The sequence below is a fragment of the Poeciliopsis prolifica genome, unplaced genomic scaffold, assembly GCF_027474105.1.
Source record: "Poeciliopsis prolifica strain line A6 unplaced genomic scaffold, Auburn_PproV2 SCAFFOLD012, whole genome shotgun sequence".
In the NCBI taxonomy this organism is placed as follows: domain Eukaryota; kingdom Metazoa; phylum Chordata; class Actinopteri; order Cyprinodontiformes; family Poeciliidae; genus Poeciliopsis; species Poeciliopsis prolifica.
In genome coordinates, this window is record NW_026562387.1 from 5,780,919 (window position 1) to 5,802,907 (window position 21,989).

A 21,989-nucleotide genomic window follows, 5' to 3' on the forward strand; every position below is an offset into this window, starting at 1 on the left:
CAGAGCTGGTCGTATTTTCAAAATATTTGTCTTGTCTCAAATATACTTCTGCTCAGTCTTGTTCCATTCTCCAATTTCCTGGACTGTGGAATTTTATTTTCTTTTTAACCTTTTTTGTACTCAATCCAAAAGTAACCAATAAAAACATCAGGGGAGGAAACATTTTCAGTTCAAATAAATAATATTTATGCCAGTCCATGTGAACTGAGGGCTTCCTGCCCAGTCATTTCCCTCGACTACTTCTGCAAATGACGCAAAAAATATGATGAGGATGAATCAGTCATTTTCACTTCCAATTATTTTTAGGAAATTAGTCCATGGTGAGCTTCCAAACCATCAGCCGATATTTTAAGTGTTAATAAAAACGAATCAAGTCAGGCGACAGGTTTCACTACAATGTAAGATTTTTATTTCAAGCATGTCACTAAACCCATTCAACACCTTAAAAGGCAGCCAGCTTGGATGATGGTTGGTCATAAACAAAAAATATTGATATGAAATAATGATTTAACTAAATCTCCTTCTGTGCAGCATTTTCCTCATGAAAACATGAATAGTTCTTATCTAATATGCTGTATACAGAGCAGTAACATCAACAGAGATCAGTTCAGTCTATTTGCCCTTCTTAAATTTGCCTGGAGTTGCTCCAGTTTTCAGTTTTTTCTTTGTTGAGCCTTTGGTCTCCGGTTCCTAACAAAACAGAAATAAAACAAGAAATGGTTAATATTTTTCAAGTTCATTAGTATGTAACGGAGTCTCCAAAAACAAAATGTAAACATGAGGAACCACAAATAATGCCCATTTAAAAATAACCATTGGGTTAGCGGGCCGCTGAAGTCTGCATACCTTCCTTTTTGAGGAGAGTGAACCAGTGACGGAAAAGAAAGAGTCCAGTCTCCCCTGTGTGCTACCTTGTCTGCTCTTCATTATCTTTTTACAGCCGTTACGGATCCTGTCCTCGCTGAAAACACACGAAAATCACTCAAAACGTAAGATTAATACTGCCGTATGCAGGTAATCGGGGAGAAATAAGACCACTTTAACTGGCTTGAGTGACAAGTGGGCATTATCCTTCAAAAATGGCTAAAAGGAATGTAAAGCAACTGGATTTAAAACGGACAACAGCGGAGACTAGTGGATTAATGATGTAAAAGCAGTTAATCTAGCAAACAGCACAATAGCCAATCACTCCAGCGTCATATGAGAAAGGCAAACAAAAAATAAAATAATAATAAAAAAAAGTCTGCATTCAGCTCACCTGAATTGTTTCTCACTGCACATGAATTGGATCAGAGCCTCCTCATCAGGCTCCCTCCACTTCAGGTCCACTGTGGAGGAATCCACCACCTCTGGCTTCAAAAACAAATTCCTCGCTTCTTTGTACAGCCAGTTCTCTGGGGCCGGATGCTTCTGCAAAAAGGTGAACAAAATGCAGACGAAAACATAAAATCACATCCACTGCCTGGTTTGACCGCAATCAATTTATTTATTGTCTCGTAAAAAGATGGATGGGGTGACCCAAAACATATGAAGCCGAAAGATGAGGGAGCTAAAAGTCCAGACATTATTCAAAATGCATCAATTTTTGAAATATTTGACTACATAAATGTTTCCACCGACTCAACTGACTTTGTGAATGGTTAGATAAATGTGTAGTGAGAAATCAAGTAAACATGTTTCTATAAAAGTTCTTTTAAACAGATATTTTCAAAAGTAAAATGAAACATGAAGAAATTGTGGAAAGCATCTGTTCAGTACTTGCAGACTAATCTCCATTCTGAGTTTTACAAGAGTTCAGCAAGACACATTTTGTCCCATTTTTTTTTTTGTAATCTTTATGCATCCTTGTTGATGTTTAAAAAAATACAATAGAAAACATTGTATTTTATTGTAACTTAGCATGCATCACTTCTAAAAATGTGCAGGTGTATCTCACACTTTCTGGTCGCAAATTTTTGCTTGCTTCCACTTGTTCCACACGTAACACAAAAAGGATCTCAGTAAGAGAAAAAAATGATTTAACTCACATTTGTGTCAATGTTCTCCAGGATTTCCTCTATTGAGCCATGTTGCCGGATCAGGTCGATGGCTCGCTTGGGACCAATCCCCTTGATGGTGCCGCAGTAGTCACAACCCAGCAGAATACAAAGGTCTATGAACTGGGAGAAGTAAAGACTGATAGTTGAGTTCTGTGCTGCACAGACAATAAGCATTTTGCATTTTGCAGTCAGATGTAGGGAACAGTAACAACCCACCTGCTCACTGGTCAGACCGATGTCCTGCAGGATGCGATTAAAGTGAAATTCCTGAACAGGAAGTTTCCTGCAGCAAAAAAAGGCATTTAAAAATTAAATATATAAGCACTCAACATAAACAGAAAGCTCATTTTTGTCTTTATAAAATTATTAAGGGACAGAAATAAATAAAGGTGTGTACTTTGCTTCACTGGCAGTGAGGTGTCTTAGCAGGACATTCGTCCCAAAGGTCAGTCCGTCCATATCCTCCGTTGCTGTAGCAAAGACCTTCCCTTCTTTAACCAGAGCAGCACAGCTGGCTTCAGCCTCACACGGAGCCTAAAAGACAAACAAACAAACAAAAATAATCACATAGCACATTTATTTATGCAGAATTATTTATTTCTCCAGTAGAAACTGATTTTGAGAAATGCATTCAAATACTGTAAATCTGCAAATTCACCGTAGAGCCAAGATATACAAAAATCTTCCAATTCTTTTCTATTTTTAAAAGTAAGGTCAGAAGTAGAGAAGTAAAGCAGCTTTTAATGGTACCTCGATAAAAGGCACGCCCATCAAGGTCAGTAGCTTCTTGCAATCGTCGTTATGCTGCTTGGTGACTTTCACGAGTCGCTTGGAGAACTTGTCGATATTCTCTTGTTCACCTGGTTTGAGAAAATTAAAAAATAATAATAAGCATGGGGGGAAAAAACAGGACTCATATCCAGTATTCTTTTAATTTTTACATTAGTGAGGGGAAAAGAAAGGATGCAAAGTTTTGTTTCTAAAATAACAATTTTTTTTTTAAATTACCCAATTCCTGAGCTTTGGCAAGCATTTTCTCAGCTTCTGCTCTCCTCTCTCCTCTCTTCTCCAGCTAAACAAAGAAAACATTGATATAAAATTAAGACGATATAAATACTAAGTCTAAGCATTGGACTGTCATTTGCACAAAGTTATACCATAGTTTTAAAAACTCATGGTTCAAACTCAGCTGATGCACTCTGTGACCTCTTATCGGCCGGTGCCCGACAGAGTCCATACAAACCTCAGCTGACTTGAGCTGTGGAGGTTTCCCATCAAACACATACACCGGCTTGATCCCGTTCTCCAACATGCGGATTGTGCGGTAGAACATTCCCATCAAGTGGCTAGAAAAAGGGAAAGTCACAAACCTCTTTACTTCATGCAGTGAGGGTAGGCCGCTGCTCTTTGAATAAAAAATACTAGTGTATCCAATGCATACTGCAAATATGGTTAGAAATCAAATCAGTTATGCTGAACCTTGTAGTCTCTCCGTCTTCACTCTGCAGAACGTTCCCTTCCTGTCGGACAGCAATCAGGAACTGGTAGATGCACATGGAGGCATCGATAGCAATTTTTCTGCCTACAAAAAGCAATTGAAACATTAAGATTATTTTATATTTAATGTCACTGTAAAAAACAAAATAATAATAGCACGACTGACTAAACATGTATTTGTGTTTCTTGTGACCTTAGTGATTTAAATGTAGAAAAAAATAATATGTTAGAATTACCGAAGTAGTTTTTGATGTCCTGCTCTTTGATGGCACCGGGGGCATGATCAGCTATCAGCTTAGCCAGTCCATGAATTCCCATTGTGATGATGCTACCTGAAAAATAATGTGAACGCTGTTAGAAATACTCAGCGACAACAGAGGAAAGTGTGCTTACAATTACAAGTCAACACTCTGCAGCGAGGGGGTCCACGACGAGTGAAAGGACAAGTCTTTATAACACAGAAGGCACATAAATATGTGGGACAAGTTAGCACACTTTAAGTTACTGCTAACCACCTTAAAGTTGATGTTTTACTTTGCTAACATAGTGCGAAGATTAATGTTGGTGCGAGAGAAGCTTCTGTTAATTAAAGCGCTTCAATGTGACCTGTAATAATTATAGTGAACGTCTACATGCCGTTCTGAGGTTGTATTTTGTTGGAAAGGTCAATTGTTTTAGTTGTTTACTCAGCCTCACCTGTTAGCCTAGTTGCTACAACGTCTCGAGCGCCAGAAACCGTGACAGTTTCGCGGGAAATGAATAGGGAGGCATTACTAGTCAGAACGTCGAGCATATCAACGTCACGGACTCACACAGACGTGCGCATCGTTAGCGCTGGTGCGATTATACTGGTCTGAGCTTCGACACGGAAGTCCAAGAGAGACATCGGATTGGTTCATTGAGGGCTGAAGGAAATCCGGTCCATACAGAAGACAGTGAATACGTTGTGCTATCAGCTCCAAACGCTTTAATGCCACTGTTGCTGTTTTTTCATGTGGAGAACAAAAGTGATAATGATTTAAGAGAAGAAAAACCATTATAGCTGCTAAAATAACGACAACATTACAGGCGTCCACTTCGCGTTTCTCCGCCCTTCCCGGAAAACTGAAGCGAGTCGTCATTATTTTTATTTCTTCAGGTGACGTGTAGTCGGAGCCCGTTTTCGTCTCCTACTTCTGTCAGTAGAAGTACTGAGTGTACAGAGACAAGCGGAGGGGATCGTTTTTAGCGCACCTCTTCCAGGATGTCCCCGGTGTTCGGCTGCAGCGTTCGGGCTTCTCGGTGAGCGCTATCGGAGCCGAGCGGACCGTCGGGGCCTGGAGTCCGAGGAATCCGGCGACCAGACTGGTTCAGTGGGTTCTGCAGCATCGGGACGGAGGTGTCAGGGCGGTGAGTCTCGCAGGTCACAGTTGAGCAACTTCACTGAGACATTTTCAATCAGTGTGAATCATGTCTGCTTTTTAAAACGTCCAGGTAAATGGAAAGGGGGGAAAACTCATCGAGGTGAAGTTTCTTTAAAGCTACTGAGCAAATTTTCTGTGAAGTCGACCAAACCCACTTTAGTTATAGTTTTTCACCGACAGAACACGTTGTTGTATTATTCTAACCTACTTTTTTTCCTGTCATTTTATGTTTAATCAACATAACAACCTAACTTTGCAAAGACATGATTCCACTTACACATTCCTCCAGTGACGTCACATGAGGCACCCACTGACTGACTGGTTCTTTTTCATTGATATTTGGGAGGTTTTTATCTTCATTTGCATGTTTTCCCCCTTCAAAGAGATAATTTTCTCTTTGAAAAAGAAAACCCATGAAGAAGTACAGCATCACTCGCTGATTTCCTAGACAATGATTACAAGGGCAGTCAGATTTATGATTAACTCATCCTAGCTGTTGGGCCCGCCATGTATGCACCTGTCATTGTAGTGCTAAAAATGGTAGTGTTTGTTTCTGATAGCATGTTGCTGAACTGGTTGCTAACCTTATTATTAAAGAAGTTACCAGCTAAAATCCTGTGTTGACCAAAATTTGTCAAGAATCCAGTCAAAGAGAAAATTCCAACATGTAGTAGAAATAGATTCGCACTGTCAGTGTCAGCTTTTGCTTTCGCTTCCACCACCGTGTCAATCACAGCTTGGAGGTTGTCATTGTCAAATTGGCTCAAACGAGAAGAAATCTAAGAATCTGCATGTAAAGTTGTCACAATTCCACAGTCAGATGATCAGCTTGAAACCTGCACAGCTTGTGTTGCAATCAACCTGAACAAACAGCTGAGACTCGTGTGGAAATGCCATGAAAACCAAGCCAGTTTGGTGGAAGACCTCTTTGATAAAATGCTTAAGGACCAGCTTATGTATTATTCACAATATAATCCAATATCAGTGTATTTGTCTGCATTTAGTTTTTACAACATGATCTCTAAAGTTGAGATCTAAAGTTAGGAGTGTATGCAAACAGAATTTTGGATATGCAAACAGAATTTTGGAGATGCAAATCATCAGATGTGAATTTTCACTTTCATTGCACCTGTCACTTTCATACACAGGGCATCCATGTTTAAACTTGAAATCAGGATTTGCCAAGCAAGCTTTTCCTTTCCCAGTCAAATTTCTAACTTCAGCACCTTTTTATGAAAATTCTTATATACAAATTTGAAAATGTCTTCTTTTGAGTGAAAAAGGAACCTAGGGATGTCACTCTTGTTTGTTAAAAATGTTATTTTTATGTCATATTTGCTGTGTTTTTTTTTAATAACATCACAAACAGGCTGTAAAGAGTCCAGGACTTGTGCAGTAGTTTTTTAAAATGTTGGTACTTGGAAAATTGGGTTTATATTAAGTTGATAAAATATAATAATAATAATAATAATAATAATAATAATAATAATAATGCTCTCAAATTCTTTTAAAGATCTTAAATAGACTGAGACAGAAGTCACTGTCATAAAATTCTGCTTTGCCAATAAGTCCAAAGAGGAAACACTTCACATAGTGCTTTTTCAAGTCATAAAATGATATAGCGGCAATAATTATCCTTCATTTCCTTTTTCCACAGCCAACCTAACAAGCTAGTTACGAGCTTTTCTTTTGCACTCGTAAGTCAGAGTAAACGTGCACACAGTTTATTGTACAAAGAATGACATTGTAATGCAGATTTAATTCATGCATTTTGAATATAATAGTTGAAAAGCATTGCCTTTACCTTAATATGAGGTCTTCCACTTAAAATTCCACTGCTGGTATATATAAAGTCCAGACTTTCATCCAGAAGACGTGTTTTTTAAGGCTGTATGAAACTGAATCTGTGTTTTGCCCAGTGGATCTGATGAGACTGCTACCACAACACACGCACGCACGCACACACGCACAACCAGAGCAGCATCTCTCAATAAAGCAGGCCCTGTGAACTGTAAAAAAGTCATTTCCAAAGTTTCCTGCTCTGTTTATTGTTTATTGTCTTAACCGATGTTAAAGCCCCAAATGAGTGAAAAGGCTGGCATAACGATAGGAATGGTGTGTGAGAAGGGAGAGATTTTCAACACAAAAAGATAAACTGTTTGTCTCTGCTGCAGGTGTTGCACGTGGTGGAACTGGATAGCTCCCTGGTGGCTACAGGAGGACGATGGCAGTGCTCTGCTTCTTGATCCTGGGCTTGTTCTCAGGCTGGGCAGCGAGCTACAAGAAGGGAGACAATGTGACTCTTTACGTCAACAAAGTGGGCCCTTACCATAATCCTCAGGAGACGTATCACTACTACACTCTGCCTGTTTGCAGACCAGATAAGGTCAGTCCTCACTGCTGTGTCCTCACTGTAGAAATAATACAGAAATAATTACGTCAGTTTTTGACTGATATATTTATTAATTTGTAAGATGTTACATTTCCATCGGGACAGCATGATTATAAAAAAAACATTCTTTTTGTCCCTGTTTATAGCTCGGTTTGCTATAAACATGGTGTCCACACATACTTTAAAAGTTTTAAAAGTCCTGAGTACATGTCTCTAAAGTTGCCTTGAATTTGTTTTTAAAAAGTAAGTTATCCTTAAATACATTTATCACAAATCTTAAATTTTGTCTTGTCTATTTTACGATTTTTTTTTTTTTCAGGCAAATATTTGAGTCACTCAGACATCTACATTATTTGTGACTCTAGACGAGTGAGGCTACCAGTAACTCACTGCTAACATACCCTGGCTAACGAGCTTTGCATCTGTCATGGGCACGTTTAGATTTATCACCAGGCGGCTGGATTAAGTTCATGCATATATCAGCCTTAAATTTAATTTGTAATGGTCTGACAAAAAGTCTTACATTTGAGTTTTTGAAACCCTGATAGAATTGATTAAAATGTATCTTTCAAAGCTTCCATGTAAGATACTAACTCAAGTTGTTAAAAAAATATTTATATCCTATAATGTGTCCTGTGTTCTGAGTAGATAATAAGAAAAGATTACGTTTGTCCACTTATTGTAGGTTTTCTTAAAAAGTCTTACAGCTCCAAAGGAGGGTCAATAAGAAACTGTATGTTCTGTTTTGAGCTCATTGCTCTCATTCACTGCCCACATTGGCTTTTTGCTTGTGTACATCTCATCATAAAGCCTCTTCTTCTTCAGGTGCACCACAAGTCCCTGAGTCTGGGCGAAGTGCTGGACGGTGACCGAATGGCTGAGTCTTTGTATTTCATCCGTTTCCAAGAGAACGTGGAGAGAAAAACTCTCTGCAAGCTCACGCTGTCGGAAAAACAGGTAATACTTGAAATGACTAATTTTAAAGGAAAGCGCTTTTTGCTTCTAAAAACCTGTTCTGTTTTGTGTGCCTCAGGTGGACGAGCTTCGTGAAGCCATCGAGGAGCTGTACTACTTTGAATTTGTCCTGGATGATATTCCCATCTGGGGCTTTGTGGGATACATTGAAGAGAGCGGCTTCCTGCCTCACAGCCACAAGGTGAAGAGAAAGCGTAGATTTGGTTTTTAGTGACTGTTTGTGCCGTTTGTCTGCCTCTTTACCTTTCATCTCCTTTTGTTCCCTTGTCCTCCGTCAGGTGGGCTTGTGGACTCACCTAGACTTCAACATCGAGTACAACGGCGACTCCGTGATCTTTGCCAATGTCTCAGTGAAGGACGTCAAGCCCTTTCCCTTGGAGGAGGGGGCGGGAGCAGCGGTGGGCGGGGTGGGTGTGGGCGGAGGCAGTCTGACGGTCACGCACACCTACAGCGTCCGCTGGTTCGAGTCCAACCTGCCTTCTGCTCGGAGAGCCGAGCGCCTTAGAGATTACTCGTTCTTCCCGAAAACGCTGGAGATCCACTGGTTGTCTATCATCAACTCGCTGGTGCTGGTGGTGCTGCTGCTGGGCTTCGTCATTATCATCCTGATGCGGGTCCTTAAAAATGACTTTGCCAGGTAAGTCAGCAAAAAGCACCTCAGTCATTCACAGTTTTGTTAAAAACCTGATGCAGATGATTTTGGTTTTACTGTTTCTGGGGAGTTTAGCATTGAGGTTTTGCACATCAAGGAAAAATTGGATTATTGTAAGCATTCACTTTATTTTCTGCTCCATGTTTGGTGTTTTTAGTGCTCTGAAAAGAGATCTGGGTGCATAAGAAGTACATTTCCACAACAAATGGTGTGGGGTTTTTTTTGGGGGGGGGGGGTTCAACTGCATATAAAGGGATACAGTGCATACATCATACAACACAAACAAATGTTAGAAATTGGGGAAAATCTAAAATCTGAAAGGAAACAATCTTTTTTCAAGAGTCCAGACACTCTGTATGATGCTAAGCGTAGAACAAGGAAATGGGTTTTACCAGCTTTGTCCTGTCGGGACTCATTTTATTTTACAAATCGATCCACAATCTTCCCGATGAAATATGTGATTCTTATCAAGAACAAAACACCATTTGAAGTATAAACCATCTTTGGACAGTGTAAAATTTATTCAGCTGTTTTCTGTGCATCTCTTTCTTCGTCTTGAAGAAACTTGAAAGCAGTTGTGAAGCTCACAGAAGACACACTTGCATGTTCTGTGTTTAGAAAATGCCCTTTTATTTCAGGTACAATGTGGAAGAGGAGGGCGGCTGCGATGATTTGGATCAAGGAGACAACGGCTGGAAAATCATACACACTGATGTTTTCAGATTCCCGCCGTTTAAAAGCCTTTTGTGCGCTGTTCTCGGAGTTGGAGCTCAGTTCTTAACTCTGGCCACAGGTGAGCCTTCAGACTCGTGTAGAATAAACAACCAATCACGACTCTTCAAAAGAAAAATACCCCTGTTCAAGTTTGAAAATGAAATTGAAGCTCCAATCACTTGCTACAACAGTTTGTAGAAAGGAAGTGAATGTGTGGCAAAGATAACCCAACTCTGACGTAATAGCTCTTTTGTGCTCTCTTTATATTTCAGCCATTATCGTCATGGCGTTGCTGGGAATGTTCAACGTGCACCGGCACGGGGCCATCAACTCGGCCGCCATCGTGCTGTACGCGCTCACCAGCTGCGTGTCCGGCTACGTCTCGTGCAGTTTCTACACGCAGATCAACGGGCAGCGCTGGGTGTGGAACATCATCCTCACATCATCTCTTTTCTCAGGTGAGGAGCCTCAGCACCTCAGGTTCACATCATTTACTATGTGAGTTTAACTAGCCAAGAGATTTTAGTGTACATGACCAGTTTTATACACATAGCTTATTATATCAGGCAGGCTTAAATTAAAAAAAAAAATTAACTGTTTTATTTAAAGTAAAGTCTTTTTGTGTTGAATACTACACGGTTGTAGTTTATAGGCTGGCACTGTAAACTTTATTTTTAAGGGGAAAGCATGCACTGCATGCTTATGGCTGAGGAGAGGAACTCTCATGTGGTACTCTGTGATAAAACTCTTCTGCACTGATACTAGGGCATTGGACTTCATAAGATGTTAGTAATAAGAAACTGTCACTTTTTAATACTCTGATATAATGTGACACCAGTAACTGACTCACTCTTCCACCAATCAGATTAGTGTGAGGCATATCAGATGTAAAGCAAACATTCCCTCTGGGGTGTTTATGAGCCATTTTACCTTTTTGTTGCACATGTTTGGGATGAGCAGACTTCAGCTGGTTTACAGTGACAGCTGCAGAAGAGTTGATGTTTTTTTTCCCTTCCCGATTCGACTTTCTTGCAAAGGCTGCAAATGTTAGGGTTGAATAGGTCTAATCCAGTCAGCAGATTTTACAGTTTGCAGTTTACCATCTAATTGAACAAGCAGATCTAACACTTATGGCAATCAAGAAAGGAAGATTATCAAGAGTAAAAGTCATTTATCTAATTTGCTTGTAAGTTATTAGCAGTGGCATTAGAATTTGCATCACTTTGTTCAAGTTAATGAAATATGCCACCAGCATGCTCGGCCTGCGACATTCAATCTCATATTAATGACTTTTTAATTATTGACGACGCTCTGGGGCGCCGCTGCATGAAACGGAAATCAGTAGATGCATTTTATTGACTTGGTCACGCATTCCCGCAGCTCCGCTCTTCTTCACTTGGAGCGTAGTGAACTCGGTCCACTGGTGGAGCGGCTCCACGCAGGCTCTGCCGGCCACCACCGTGCTCCTGCTGCTGGGCGCCTGGGTGCTGGTGGGCTTCCCCCTCACCGTCATCGGCGGCATCGTGGGGAAGAACCGAGCTGGCAACTTCCAGGCACCGTGCCGCACCCGCAACATACCCCGGCAGATCCCGCCGCAGCCCTGGTACAAACACACCATCGTGCACATGGCCATTGGTGGCTTCCTGCCTTTCAGGTGAGCTCTGGGTTTGCGACAAGAAGTGCAGCTTTAGATATTTGAAAATTTAGTGCTTTACCTCAGATTGGATTAAAAATGTATTTTTCATAGGTTGCTTAGAATTTGCATTTACAGTATCTTGCCAAAGAATTAGGGTAAAAATAATGATGGTTTTCTACCGTCTTTGTATGGCTGTGGCTAACAGTTATTATGCTAATTGATTTTCCTATCAATGATTGTGATGAGTAATTGTTTAATCGAATTAAAAGCAGTGCATTGTGCAGAATTTTTATTTAAGCATTTATGCTCATATCCAGATTTAGAAATGCATTAAAATATGCAAATAATTCAAAAATATTATTTTCCTGCCCAAAATCCTTTAGAGAACTTTTGATCATCTGTAGCAAAAGAAATGTGAAAAATTGAAGCCTTGAAGGCAACACACGTGTTTTACCAAAATGTAGAAAGGCTTGAACTTTGAAAGATTGTTTAATAATTTTTCTGAAACTGCTCCCCTCAGTGCCATCTCAGTAGAACTCTACTACATCTTCGCCACCGTTTGGGGCAGAGAACATTACACCCTGTACGGCATCCTGCTCTGCGTCTTCGCCATCTTGCTCTCGGTGGGCGCCTGCATCTCCGTCGCTCTGACCTACTTCCTGCTGTCGGGAGAGGACTACAGGTGGTGGTGGCGGAGCGTGCTGAGCACTGGATCCACGGGCCTCTTCATCTTCGTCTACTCCGTCTTCTACTACCGCAACCGCTCCTCCATGAGCGGCCTGGTTCAAAGCTCCGAGTTCTTCGGATACTCGCTGCTGACGGCGCTGGTGTTCACGCTGATGCTGGGCAGCGTGTCGTTCTGGACCTCTCTGGCGTTCATTCGCTACATCTACCGCAGCCTGAAGATGGATTAAATTCGAGACGGCCCCAAGACGAACCTTTTAAGCAAACATATTGACAGTGCGTTTTCTGTGACTCTATGTCTCCTGTTGTATTAATGGGAGAAGAAATAGGGGCCTTGAACTTCCCATGAAGGGTTAGTAATGAACTCAAATAGCATTTTTGTTTTTCAGCTGAACAAGGGAAACTTGGTGCATCAGTGGGCAGATGAAGGGACACGTGGAAGTGTGGGTTTTAGAAAGAAAGCAAGGTATTTCACTTTAAGGGGAAGATTGCTCTCAGTTTGCATTAGGAATACAACATGCGACATGTCTGATGCAGTACGCTGGACCTTCTGGCATATTAACAATGGGTTTTGACCAAAATCTTATTTGCTGCATCTGCAGGCTATTAAAAGTTCTAGTACATCAATAATATAATGTAGAATTGATTATGCAGCAGTGCAACTGATACTTGCAGTGAATATTCCCAAACCCATTAGGGAAAAAAAAAAGTCTATTCAGATGTTTTGCACCAAGTCTGTAGTTGTTTTTATCCTGACAGTGGATGGAAGAAATTATGCCTTGTAGATTTAAGGAGTTTTTGCTAATTGTTGGTGAAGGGGAGCAATATTGTAATTGTATTGTATGGTCACCATCAACTTTGGTTCTGATGTAAATACTTTTTTCAATAAAGTGCTTTTTAATACAACAATGTAAGCAAAGATTTCTGTGGCTTTCTTGTAGATTATACTTGTCTGGTGAATTCTTTAAGGTCACAGATTTCTTCCATTTTAACATGTTTCACAGATTTCAATATCTAACTTAAAAAAAAAAGGTATCTGAAGTTGTTTCAAAACATTTTATTCTGCTTTTCCAATACAGACTTGAATATGGCACAATTCAACCTTGCAAATGTAGCCAAAAGTTGCATAGTAAGGCTTCACCACATCATTGCAATATCCGTCTGTGGAATAGTCAGGTCAAAAAGGCTACTTCCCTCTCATTCCCTTGCATTTTACAAGCCGGTGTAATACTTAGCTTGTCCAACAGCCTGTTGGACAGAGTATTTTCCCAAAATGCAGAATGTGAAGGAAGCAGGTAAAGAAGATACATATAACAGTTACAATATCACTCAGATTATATAATATGCAAGAATAGTAAAAAGGAAAAAAAAAAAATGTTGAGAAAAAAAGTTTTCAACATTAACTTACAACTGCCAGTTGTAAAGATGGTCAATGGAATCGCACTTAAAATTAGCCCTGGGCAATATGGCTTCTTTAAAGATGTTTAGATATCAAATCAAATCTTTGATTTTCTTAAATGAGTGAAACCGCCAGAGACTTTCTTTTAGCTTCATAATTCCTTCAAGAAGTTGGAGTGAATTTAAACTCCATACAAATGCATCACTTAGAACTACAAAATCCAGACTATATAAAAAAGAAAAAGAAAAAAAAAAGAATTTTCAAATCTTTAATGATCAAAATCAATTTGTCTCTAGCACTTTCTAAAAGGATTTAAACTGTAAAAAATTAACAAAACACAACTTGTAAAATGCATTTACATAATTGTGTATGTCAAGTATGTTACTTAGCATCACAGTGAACCTTTTGCTTAAAAGTGCATCCAAACTGGGTGCATCTGCTGTGACAAAGCATTCAAAACACACATAAAATGGTTACATATAAAAGGTAAAGAGGAAAAAAAAAAGGTACATTGAAATCAGATACAGAACAATACTGTCTGCTTAAAATCACATTTCACTAGGAAATGAGGTCAGAAACTTTGAAAATCACCATCTCAATGACATCACTAATGGCTTCCATAACTACTGGTTTCCACTGTGATCTACAGGGGTGTTTAGGGGGTCGTTTACAGGCTCCCCCTCTTTGTTTTCAAAGTGTGCAGCCTGCATGTAAGTATTTGTGCTGAACATGTTGGGGTTGTAATCAATTGGCCCAGCAGCCCCTTGTGGCACAGACCATCTAGCATTATGGGGCGGGTTTGCCACAGTGGCCTGCGGCGCATTAGTGGGCCAAGGTGGATAACCAGCAGGTCCACCTGAGCCGCCGACAGCAGAAAGGTAGTAGGCCAGATTTGGTGGGGTCTTAAAAGCTGCCTCCATCGGGTGCTGGCTGTAATGTTCCATGAACTGGGGCTGGCCATCTCCTTGATACTGCAAAAAAAAGAAAACAAGTGACAAATTAACTATCTGACTTTACAACCGGCATGTACCAAAAACATTTGGGTGGTATAGTGTTGCATCTCGCCTTTGAGGCCGTGACCACAACTGTGGTTAGGCCTCCATTATGGATGCGTTTTTCTGTGTCCAGATCGCTATTCCTCTGTCATCTCTTAACAGAAAACTCGTTCTGGACACCTAACAGAAACAGAGTTCCTAGTACACTCTTCTTGTAAACCATCAAAGTCACTTACAGGTGGGATGTGTGAGGCCATGTCGGACAAGACCGGTCTGTGAGAGGAAGGATCCTTCGGGATGGCAAAACGCTCAGATACCCAGCTGGCATCTTTCTGATGCCTCCTGAGCTTCATCCTGCGGTTCTGAAACCAGGTCTTCACCTGCAAACCGAGATCACAACCATTTTAAAGTGGGCAAAAGGACACCATACTGTCTCAATCATTCATTGATCATTTTCACCTGTTTATAGGTCAGTCCAGTCATTTCTGCCAGGTTCTTCATCTCGGCTGGAGTGAGGTATCGCTGAACACTGAAGCGCTGGACAAGAGCATTCATCTGACTCTCTGAAAAAGCTGAACGCACCTTCGTTTTCGGAATAGCTACAATATTGGTGGAAGGCTTCTTTGGAGAAGGAAGGGGTGCAGGGTTCGAGGAGTTGTTATCCCCGTTCCCAGGTGTGGCCAAGTTGCAGGAGTCTTCCGGCAAGGAGCTGGAGACATCCTCATTGCCATCCAGGTTCCTGATGACGGGCTCCTCTTCTGCCTCCTTCTTAACCGAGGCAGTGGGGTTCACCTGAGGAACACTACTTTCACGGCTGCTGAGAGAGCTCCAAGAATCTAAATGAGAAGAAATAGAATTAAAATAAATGTCAATATACCTTTTAGTTAATAGTTTAGTCCACCAAGAACTTTACTCACCAAATAAACATCTAGATGGTAATCCTTGTAACAATGTTAAGAGTCACTCACAGACTAATTGGTAAGGTTGAATAATAAAACGAATTTTGAAAAATACATACATTACACATTGTTTCCTTTTAAAAAAACTAATCACTATTAAATCATTGAACTATACATGGAAAATTAGAGCCATTTAAATTTTTTATCTAAAATTGTCAATTTATTTATTGAATTCAGGCGCCAAACAGACTCGGCCGCTAGGCGGCGCCACTTAGTCTTCCACACAAAGCGGCGCCATGTTTGTGGAACTGAAAACCCAAGACGGGAACAAACTTCTCCTCATCCTTAAAACTCGAGAAAGAAATGTACACGTTTGTTGCAGAAAGCGTAAGTAGTTGAACTGAAAGCTGACTTAAAGACAGACTCACTAAAAAAACAGGTTTAAAATCTGCTGTACAGTTAAAAGTGCAATTTACCAGGTGAAGTGTGCACTCCGGAGTCGGAGATCGAGGCTCTCCGAGTGTGCTTCACCTCACCCCCTCCGTCCCCGCAGGCCTCCAGGTGGTTCTCCTGTGTGCCACCGAGGTACACGACTCCGGTGTCCTGGAAACAACTTTCCGTCAAGGTCTCGGGGCTGCAAGGCGAGGTCTTTTTCCCGTCCAAGGTGGCCATAGGAGCGACGGCGTCACAAATGTTCTGCGGCGCTCCGTCACTGTAGTCCGGGGCTCCGTTTTCGCCCCAAACAGGCAGGTTTTCTTGGTTCTGCTCGGGTACGGACTGGTACACGAGACTGTAGGCGTAGCTATGATAAGACGGGCTGCAGTTGTAAGGTACCTGCGTCTTCCATTCTGCCATTTTTCCTTTTGAAAATCTTGGGTCGCGACTAAAACGTCGCGAGAAAAAGCAAGAGGCCTTAAAACATCGGAAAAGGACTCGGAGTGCCGCACCCAGCTGTTTATAGGGAGGTGTGGATATAGCTACGCCTTTCTTCCAACCAATCACATTTCTTTGTCCCCATCCAATGCAGGGCAAGCCTTTTTATTTGTGACTGAGCCTATTTGTTTTTAAATTCTCTCTTCATCTTCTCTGAACACAAACAGTTAAAATATCCAGAATAAAGTGTCAGTCGTTTGAAAGTTAGCAATATTTTCCAGAAGGCCCCACCTTTTTAAGCACAAATATCCTGAGAAATGTACTTTTATCATATTGATTTATTTATGCATGTGTATTTTAACTGATTTTATTATTTTATTATTTTATGAGACCATAAGTAAACTGTTTTGCTAGCATGTAAAATGCTATACAGACAATAAAGCCAACACATTGTCCCTACAATAAAACATGGCGATGGCTGCATCATACATCTTCAACAGAGGTGGTCGATTATGATTTGACCTGAAACTCTTGGAAGAAGCCCTTTTGGAGGCAGCAAAAAACTTGAAACCTGGGCTGGGGGACATCTTTTTAGCAGAACATGGGCCCTAAACATACATTTAAATTGCTGTGTTGGCACAATAAGTGCTGGTATATCATCTAAATCCCAATGAAATACTCTTGGCTAGGATATGACAAAATATAAAAATGGACGTGAATGCTTTTGGAAAGCACTATAAATGAAGGCAAGCGAATTGCAGGTTTTGTCCTCAAACTGAATTCGAGATGGACGCCTAAGATGGGTGAAGAGAGACAGATACTGATCTGTAGCTGCAGTCCTGGACTTGTTTTTGCAAGTCCAGGCCTGCTTCTTCGTCTACAACTCCATTCACAAAGATGATTCGGATTGGGTTAGCATTCCCTTCTAACTGGTGTTTTCCATCTGCCCCAGTTTCTATGTTGACATGGTAATGATTCGGTTAGTTGGTGAATTGAGTGAGAAGAGTGGACATTAGCATTTCAAAATAATCTCTGGTGGGGAGGGGTTTTCTTGTCCAATGTCTTATGAGCCTAGCCTTTGCAGGAGGGTCGGCTCAGGGTGGACATGTGTGCACAACAATAGGGTTGCAATGATCACAGGCTGGCTTTTTGATGACTGGAAAAACAGGTTTTGAGTCTTAGAGGAGATGTTCTCCTCTGAACATCCTCCTCTGAAATTGGTCGATACTTACAGATGCACTGTTTTGTTGGAGTTCATTCATTTTGTCTCTGTGCTCCACTAGATCCGATCACTCGTTTCAGAACCCGACCAGAACCCCTAAGTGTGATTTACCTTGAGAAATAATGAGATTTAGTTATATATAAACAAGCTTTAATGCCAAAAAAAAAAAAAAAAGATCAAATGTTTACAAGCCATACATGTCATACAAATGGAACAGATACAGAGTTGCATTCACAGGCCAGCGCTGGGGCCAAATTTAGCAAACCTTATGGATGAAACCAAGCGAGGCAAAGATTGTAGCTCGAGTTGATCTTTTTATTCTCCCCTCCCTCCTCCCTAAATGGTAATCTAATCAGTTTCAGGCTGCAGTTTAAAAGCTGCAGAATGTGCATGGAAGCAGTTAAAAGGCACTGAAAGAGTTAGAGGAAAAAACAGAACCTACAACAGTTTCGACAGAGCATGCATACATTTACTTGTCTCTTCTTAAAATGATTATGTCGTTTAAGCATCTAGAAAAATCTGAATTGTTGCATGTTGTTTAACTTGGTATTGGATTTTACCAAGGAGAAGAGAGACCCATAGTCTGTGCCAGGAAATCAAACACAAGCTGTAGTTATTCTAAAAAAATGGGGTCGTACAACCAACCACAATTGTACCACAAGCTATTTAATGTTGTACAGAAAGTAAGTGATTCATCTTCAAATGGCTAAAAGAAATGTAACCACATTTTAGTCCTGATTTATGTATATGTTTGTGCCTGCATTTGCAATTTTGACCCCCTTTGGATCAAAGAACGCCAGAGATGCACAATGCAATTGTGAAATATTGGGATGAAGGTATAATCATTTCAACTCACCCATGATTTAATCAGTCTTTCATCTTCTTTTTTTGCCCCTTAACTGGTGGGATGGGCAAAGGAGAGCGAAAGTCCATCCCACCAGTCAAATATATTGTCATTTATGATGGAATGCCATGCAGTAGAAATCTAAAACCCTTCCAAAAGCCACGTCCAACCAGTTCTGTGCATTTTCACTGTTGAAGACCTTAATATTAGGATGATGCCTGCAATTCAGTAGTTAGCATTATAGCATGAGTCTATTTATTTAGATGTTGACTGGAACCTTATCCTATGAATTACTTTCAACTAAAATTACTGCAAAGCAAGCAAAGTACGGAAAGCATTGCACACCTATGTTGCCAAAACTGTCTGCTCATCTGCTTCAGACTGTGAATGACATTTAGAAACATGTTTGTGGGACTTTTGACCATCAATTTGAACATGTAGGCCTACTTGTGTTTTTTTTAAAGTACCCCTGCAGTTACGCAGCTGGGTGTGTCTCCTGTTCTGCGCTATGATGTAACTCAGCATTTCATGCCACGTGGTGATGGTAAAACACCAATGGTTACTGATCCCCCACACAAACACGCACACCCACACACACGCGCACACAACTGTGCAGTTTCGAGCACAGTTGGCACTCGATACTTTTCGTTGTGCGTGAAAGAAACCAATCATTTTACTTCCATTTTGTAGCCATTAAGCTGAACATTTAGTAGTGAGAACGTGTTTGAAATCAGGTAACATTTCACCAAATGAAGTGAAGGGATAAGAAAACGGCGAACCGCCGATCGTGACCCGATACCGCACTCACTCCCCTCGGCGGGAGAACCCCCCCCCTCCCCCTCTGGTCCACTAAACCGTCCAGATGAGCGATGAAACTCTGACACAAAATGTTTTTATAACGATCGACAGCGAGCTCCGCCATGTTCTCTGTGCGTAAAGTTACGCACCAATTGGTCTGCTGCAGGCCATAACAGTGTGGATACCAAACCAGCAGATACTCTCTGTACTTAGAAAGTGATGAGATCCGACATATTACTTCAGTTACTTTTTTACTGGTTTCGCTTTTAGACCACCATTAGCGTAAGCAAAGTCGCTAGATATTGTAAATATGTCGCTGTTCATCTGATGTGTGACTAATGTGGAGCAAAAAGGTACACTGTAACAAATTGTCCTGTATTTTTGCAGTAAAATGCTGGCAGCAGGGTTGCCAGCATTTTACTGTTAATTATACAGTATCCTTACTGTAATCAACTTTACAGTATATTACTGTCACAAAAGAAATCTTTTGATTACAGCACATTGCTGTTTTTATCACATTTACAGTAGACTACTGGCAGCTGTTTTGCCAGTATATTACAGTTTTTCTATGGTACCAATCTTGTTGAATTCACATACAGCTTACTACTGTAAATTTCCAATATAAAATAGAAACATGAAAAAAAAAACACTTAGAAAATGTCAAACATTTATTTGGGGGAAAAAAAAGAACCAACTCAAACATTGACTCATACACAGTCTTTAGTGGGCCACATGATAAAGAGGAAGGTTTTGAAACGACAATGTATGTGTGCCTTAAACCTAAGCCTTTTCTACAAGAATGTTGAGGGTAAACTGTCCAAAGTAAGTCATATTCTGGAAAAACAGTAAAAAATCACCATCTATTTTGTGAAATAAATTTCTTAACTTATTTAAAGAGTTTTTGAATAAAGCATGAATTGTGGCCTTTTGATTAGTCTGAAATAAAATAAGTATGAAATAAATTATGGAAATAATGCATTGTACAACTCAGCACACTACTTTTTCAATACAAAATACTGCTTTTTGTGGAAGTGAGGAACAATATGATGCAACATAAAACAAATGAAAGATTTAACTTTCAATCTAAAGCATAGAAAAAAATAGAAAATTCTAGTTTGATAAAAATTTAAATGAAACATTTAGACTTGAATTTCCTTTAGGGCAAAATCAGAGCTCCAACTTCAAAATATAAAACAATGAAACAATATTAGACAACACACTGCCAAGATAAGTTAAACATGGTGCCTGTACAGTCAAAATTACATCTGAAGAACAGAAAGTGGGAGCCTTAACAAAAAACAAAAATGCTCTTAATTAAAAGAGATGTCTTAAGATTATGCTGACCTTTAAACCAAAAAAATCTCTCAAGAACACTCCTGTTCAGGGATAAGTTGCCTTCATGCCTGTATAGTTTTTTGTTTGTTTGTTTTTTACGTGGAGGGGCAACAATATCTATAGCTTTGTTAGAAAGTTCTCACTATGAAATTCCACTCAAAGTCCATGAGGTTTTTCAGCAGAGTTGAAACACGGGGGATGACAGTGACCGACTTCTTTTGAAAAGTTTTCCCTGTCCTCTTGGAGATGATCTTGCTACAGCTGGCCTTGGTCCAGGTTGATATCAAGAAAGCGCCTGAAAATGCAGTAATTTCAGATTAGCATATGATGCGTAAGGAGTCAGGGTTTAATGTGTGCTAGGTGGGAAAAGGGGACGGACGGACAGGCGGACACAAACCTTACCTCTAGATGAATTCAAGTGTACATGCAGCCTCTTCTTGATATTGTAGATTAAAGATGTAGTACGTTGAAAACAGTGCAGCAAGCCCTGTCACAAAGGTTGGTTGAATGCCCTCACATACAACATGGCTCTCAAGACTGATCATCCAGTGCCCAGCAGTCACATGGTCTTTTCCACCTGAAAAATACAATTTAAAAAATTATAGCAAGTATTCTGACTTCTACAAATTACCTTTACCATTATTTCTAAAACAACTTTCATTTAAAGATATTGTATTTCATGCAATACAAATAAATCAAAACCTTGTCTCATCTGCAGGTTATTGTATCGTATTGTCGGAAAAATCTTAAGCCACAATTAGTTTTGTTTTTCTTTGCAAAGTTATGGCCATCCTTATTATAGTCACTGAAACTTTGCAGCCCATGTCAGTTAACAGTGTACTCACAGAGTAGTATCAGGCGTGCTGTTAAAGTTTAAGGTCTTCTCAACATCAGTCACTGAGGCAGATGAATGTAAAGAGCAAAGAAATTTCAGTAAGAACATTAGTTTCTCAGGATGAATTCAGATGTCAACAATTCAGTGAAAGATAGAATAGATATTATGAAAATAATTTAACAAAACTGACATCTGTGGAAAGGATGGAAGGTACTGAAAATGTTTGTGAAATATTTTCTGCTGCTTCAACAGACTACACTTTCTGCAAAATACACACAAAAGGTGCACTTTGGGGATGTAAGTGAAGACAAACTTTTGAATGTTAAAAGTTAAAGAGACACCAGCATAACATTTAAACAGTTTTCTGCCAAGTCAGCTTTGTGAAACTCCAAATTCCCAGTTGATATCCATTCACCAATTTCACTTTAGCAGCTAATCGTAGCAATTCAAGTCAAATTACACAAAAGAAAGAAAAAGAGCTTCCAAACATGTCAATATTTGTAAATAACTTACCTTAGGATTGGCTCATAAAATGCAGGATTCAAATGGATAGTCCTTGTAAAGAAAGTTCTAGAGGTTGCTTCCACATGTCACAATGACGTGTCTTCTTCAGAAATACTGTAGCATTCTGTTTAAAGAGAGCCTCCTTGCCGTTGAATCTAACATCATTCCCAAAATGCAATGCTACTCACAGTATATTACAGTATTTTATTAAAAACAGTAATAATTGCCCAGAATGCATTGTTTTTGACAGTGCAGTACCGTTTTCAATAGAAACAGTATGATACTGCTCAGTT

General features: G+C 40.0%; 3 protein-coding genes across 4 annotated transcripts; 1 reads left to right on the forward strand and 2 right to left on the reverse strand.

The window, feature by feature from the left end:
- Positions 1 to 381: 381 nt before the first annotated feature.
- On the reverse strand, positions 382 to 4,853 carry fen1 (flap structure-specific endonuclease 1). 2 transcript variants are annotated; one of them, XM_055037420.1, is made up of 12 exons: positions 4,770 to 4,853; positions 3,773 to 3,868; positions 3,519 to 3,621; positions 3,283 to 3,385; positions 3,048 to 3,111; positions 2,790 to 2,899; positions 2,437 to 2,573; positions 2,256 to 2,322; positions 2,028 to 2,159; positions 1,259 to 1,410; positions 847 to 961; positions 382 to 690 (listed from the first exon to the last, which is right to left on the reverse strand). In XM_055037420.1, exons 2-12 carry the CDS (start codon positions 3,852 to 3,854, stop codon positions 613 to 615), a joined length of 1,143 nt encoding a protein of 380 aa, XP_054893395.1. In that variant the 5' UTR covers positions 3,855 to 3,868; positions 4,770 to 4,853; the 3' UTR covers positions 382 to 612. The 2 variants fall into 2 exon arrangements, with proteins under 2 accessions (XP_054893395.1, XP_054893394.1); XM_055037419.1 differs by lacking the exon at positions 4,770 to 4,853 and adding an exon at positions 4,233 to 4,279.
- tm9sf1 (transmembrane 9 superfamily member 1) lies at positions 4,452 to 12,905 on the forward strand. The gene is made up of 9 exons (XM_055037395.1): positions 4,452 to 4,925; positions 7,114 to 7,325; positions 8,157 to 8,288; positions 8,365 to 8,487; positions 8,585 to 8,943; positions 9,597 to 9,751; positions 9,945 to 10,130; positions 11,053 to 11,326; positions 11,829 to 12,905. The coding sequence occupies exons 2-9, from the start codon at positions 7,164 to 7,166 to the stop codon at positions 12,220 to 12,222; spliced, it is 1,785 nt and encodes a 594-aa protein (XP_054893370.1). The 5' UTR covers positions 4,452 to 4,925; positions 7,114 to 7,163; the 3' UTR covers positions 12,223 to 12,905.
- A 129-nt stretch (positions 12,906 to 13,034) lies between these two features.
- On the reverse strand, positions 13,035 to 16,187 carry nanog (nanog homeobox). The gene is made up of 4 exons (XM_055037412.1): positions 15,762 to 16,187; positions 14,846 to 15,222; positions 14,623 to 14,766; positions 13,035 to 14,362 (listed from the first exon to the last, which is right to left on the reverse strand). Exons 1-4 carry the CDS (start codon positions 16,138 to 16,140, stop codon positions 14,015 to 14,017), a joined length of 1,248 nt encoding a protein of 415 aa, XP_054893387.1. The 5' UTR covers positions 16,141 to 16,187; the 3' UTR covers positions 13,035 to 14,014.
- Positions 16,188 to 21,989: the final 5,802 nt, after the last annotated feature.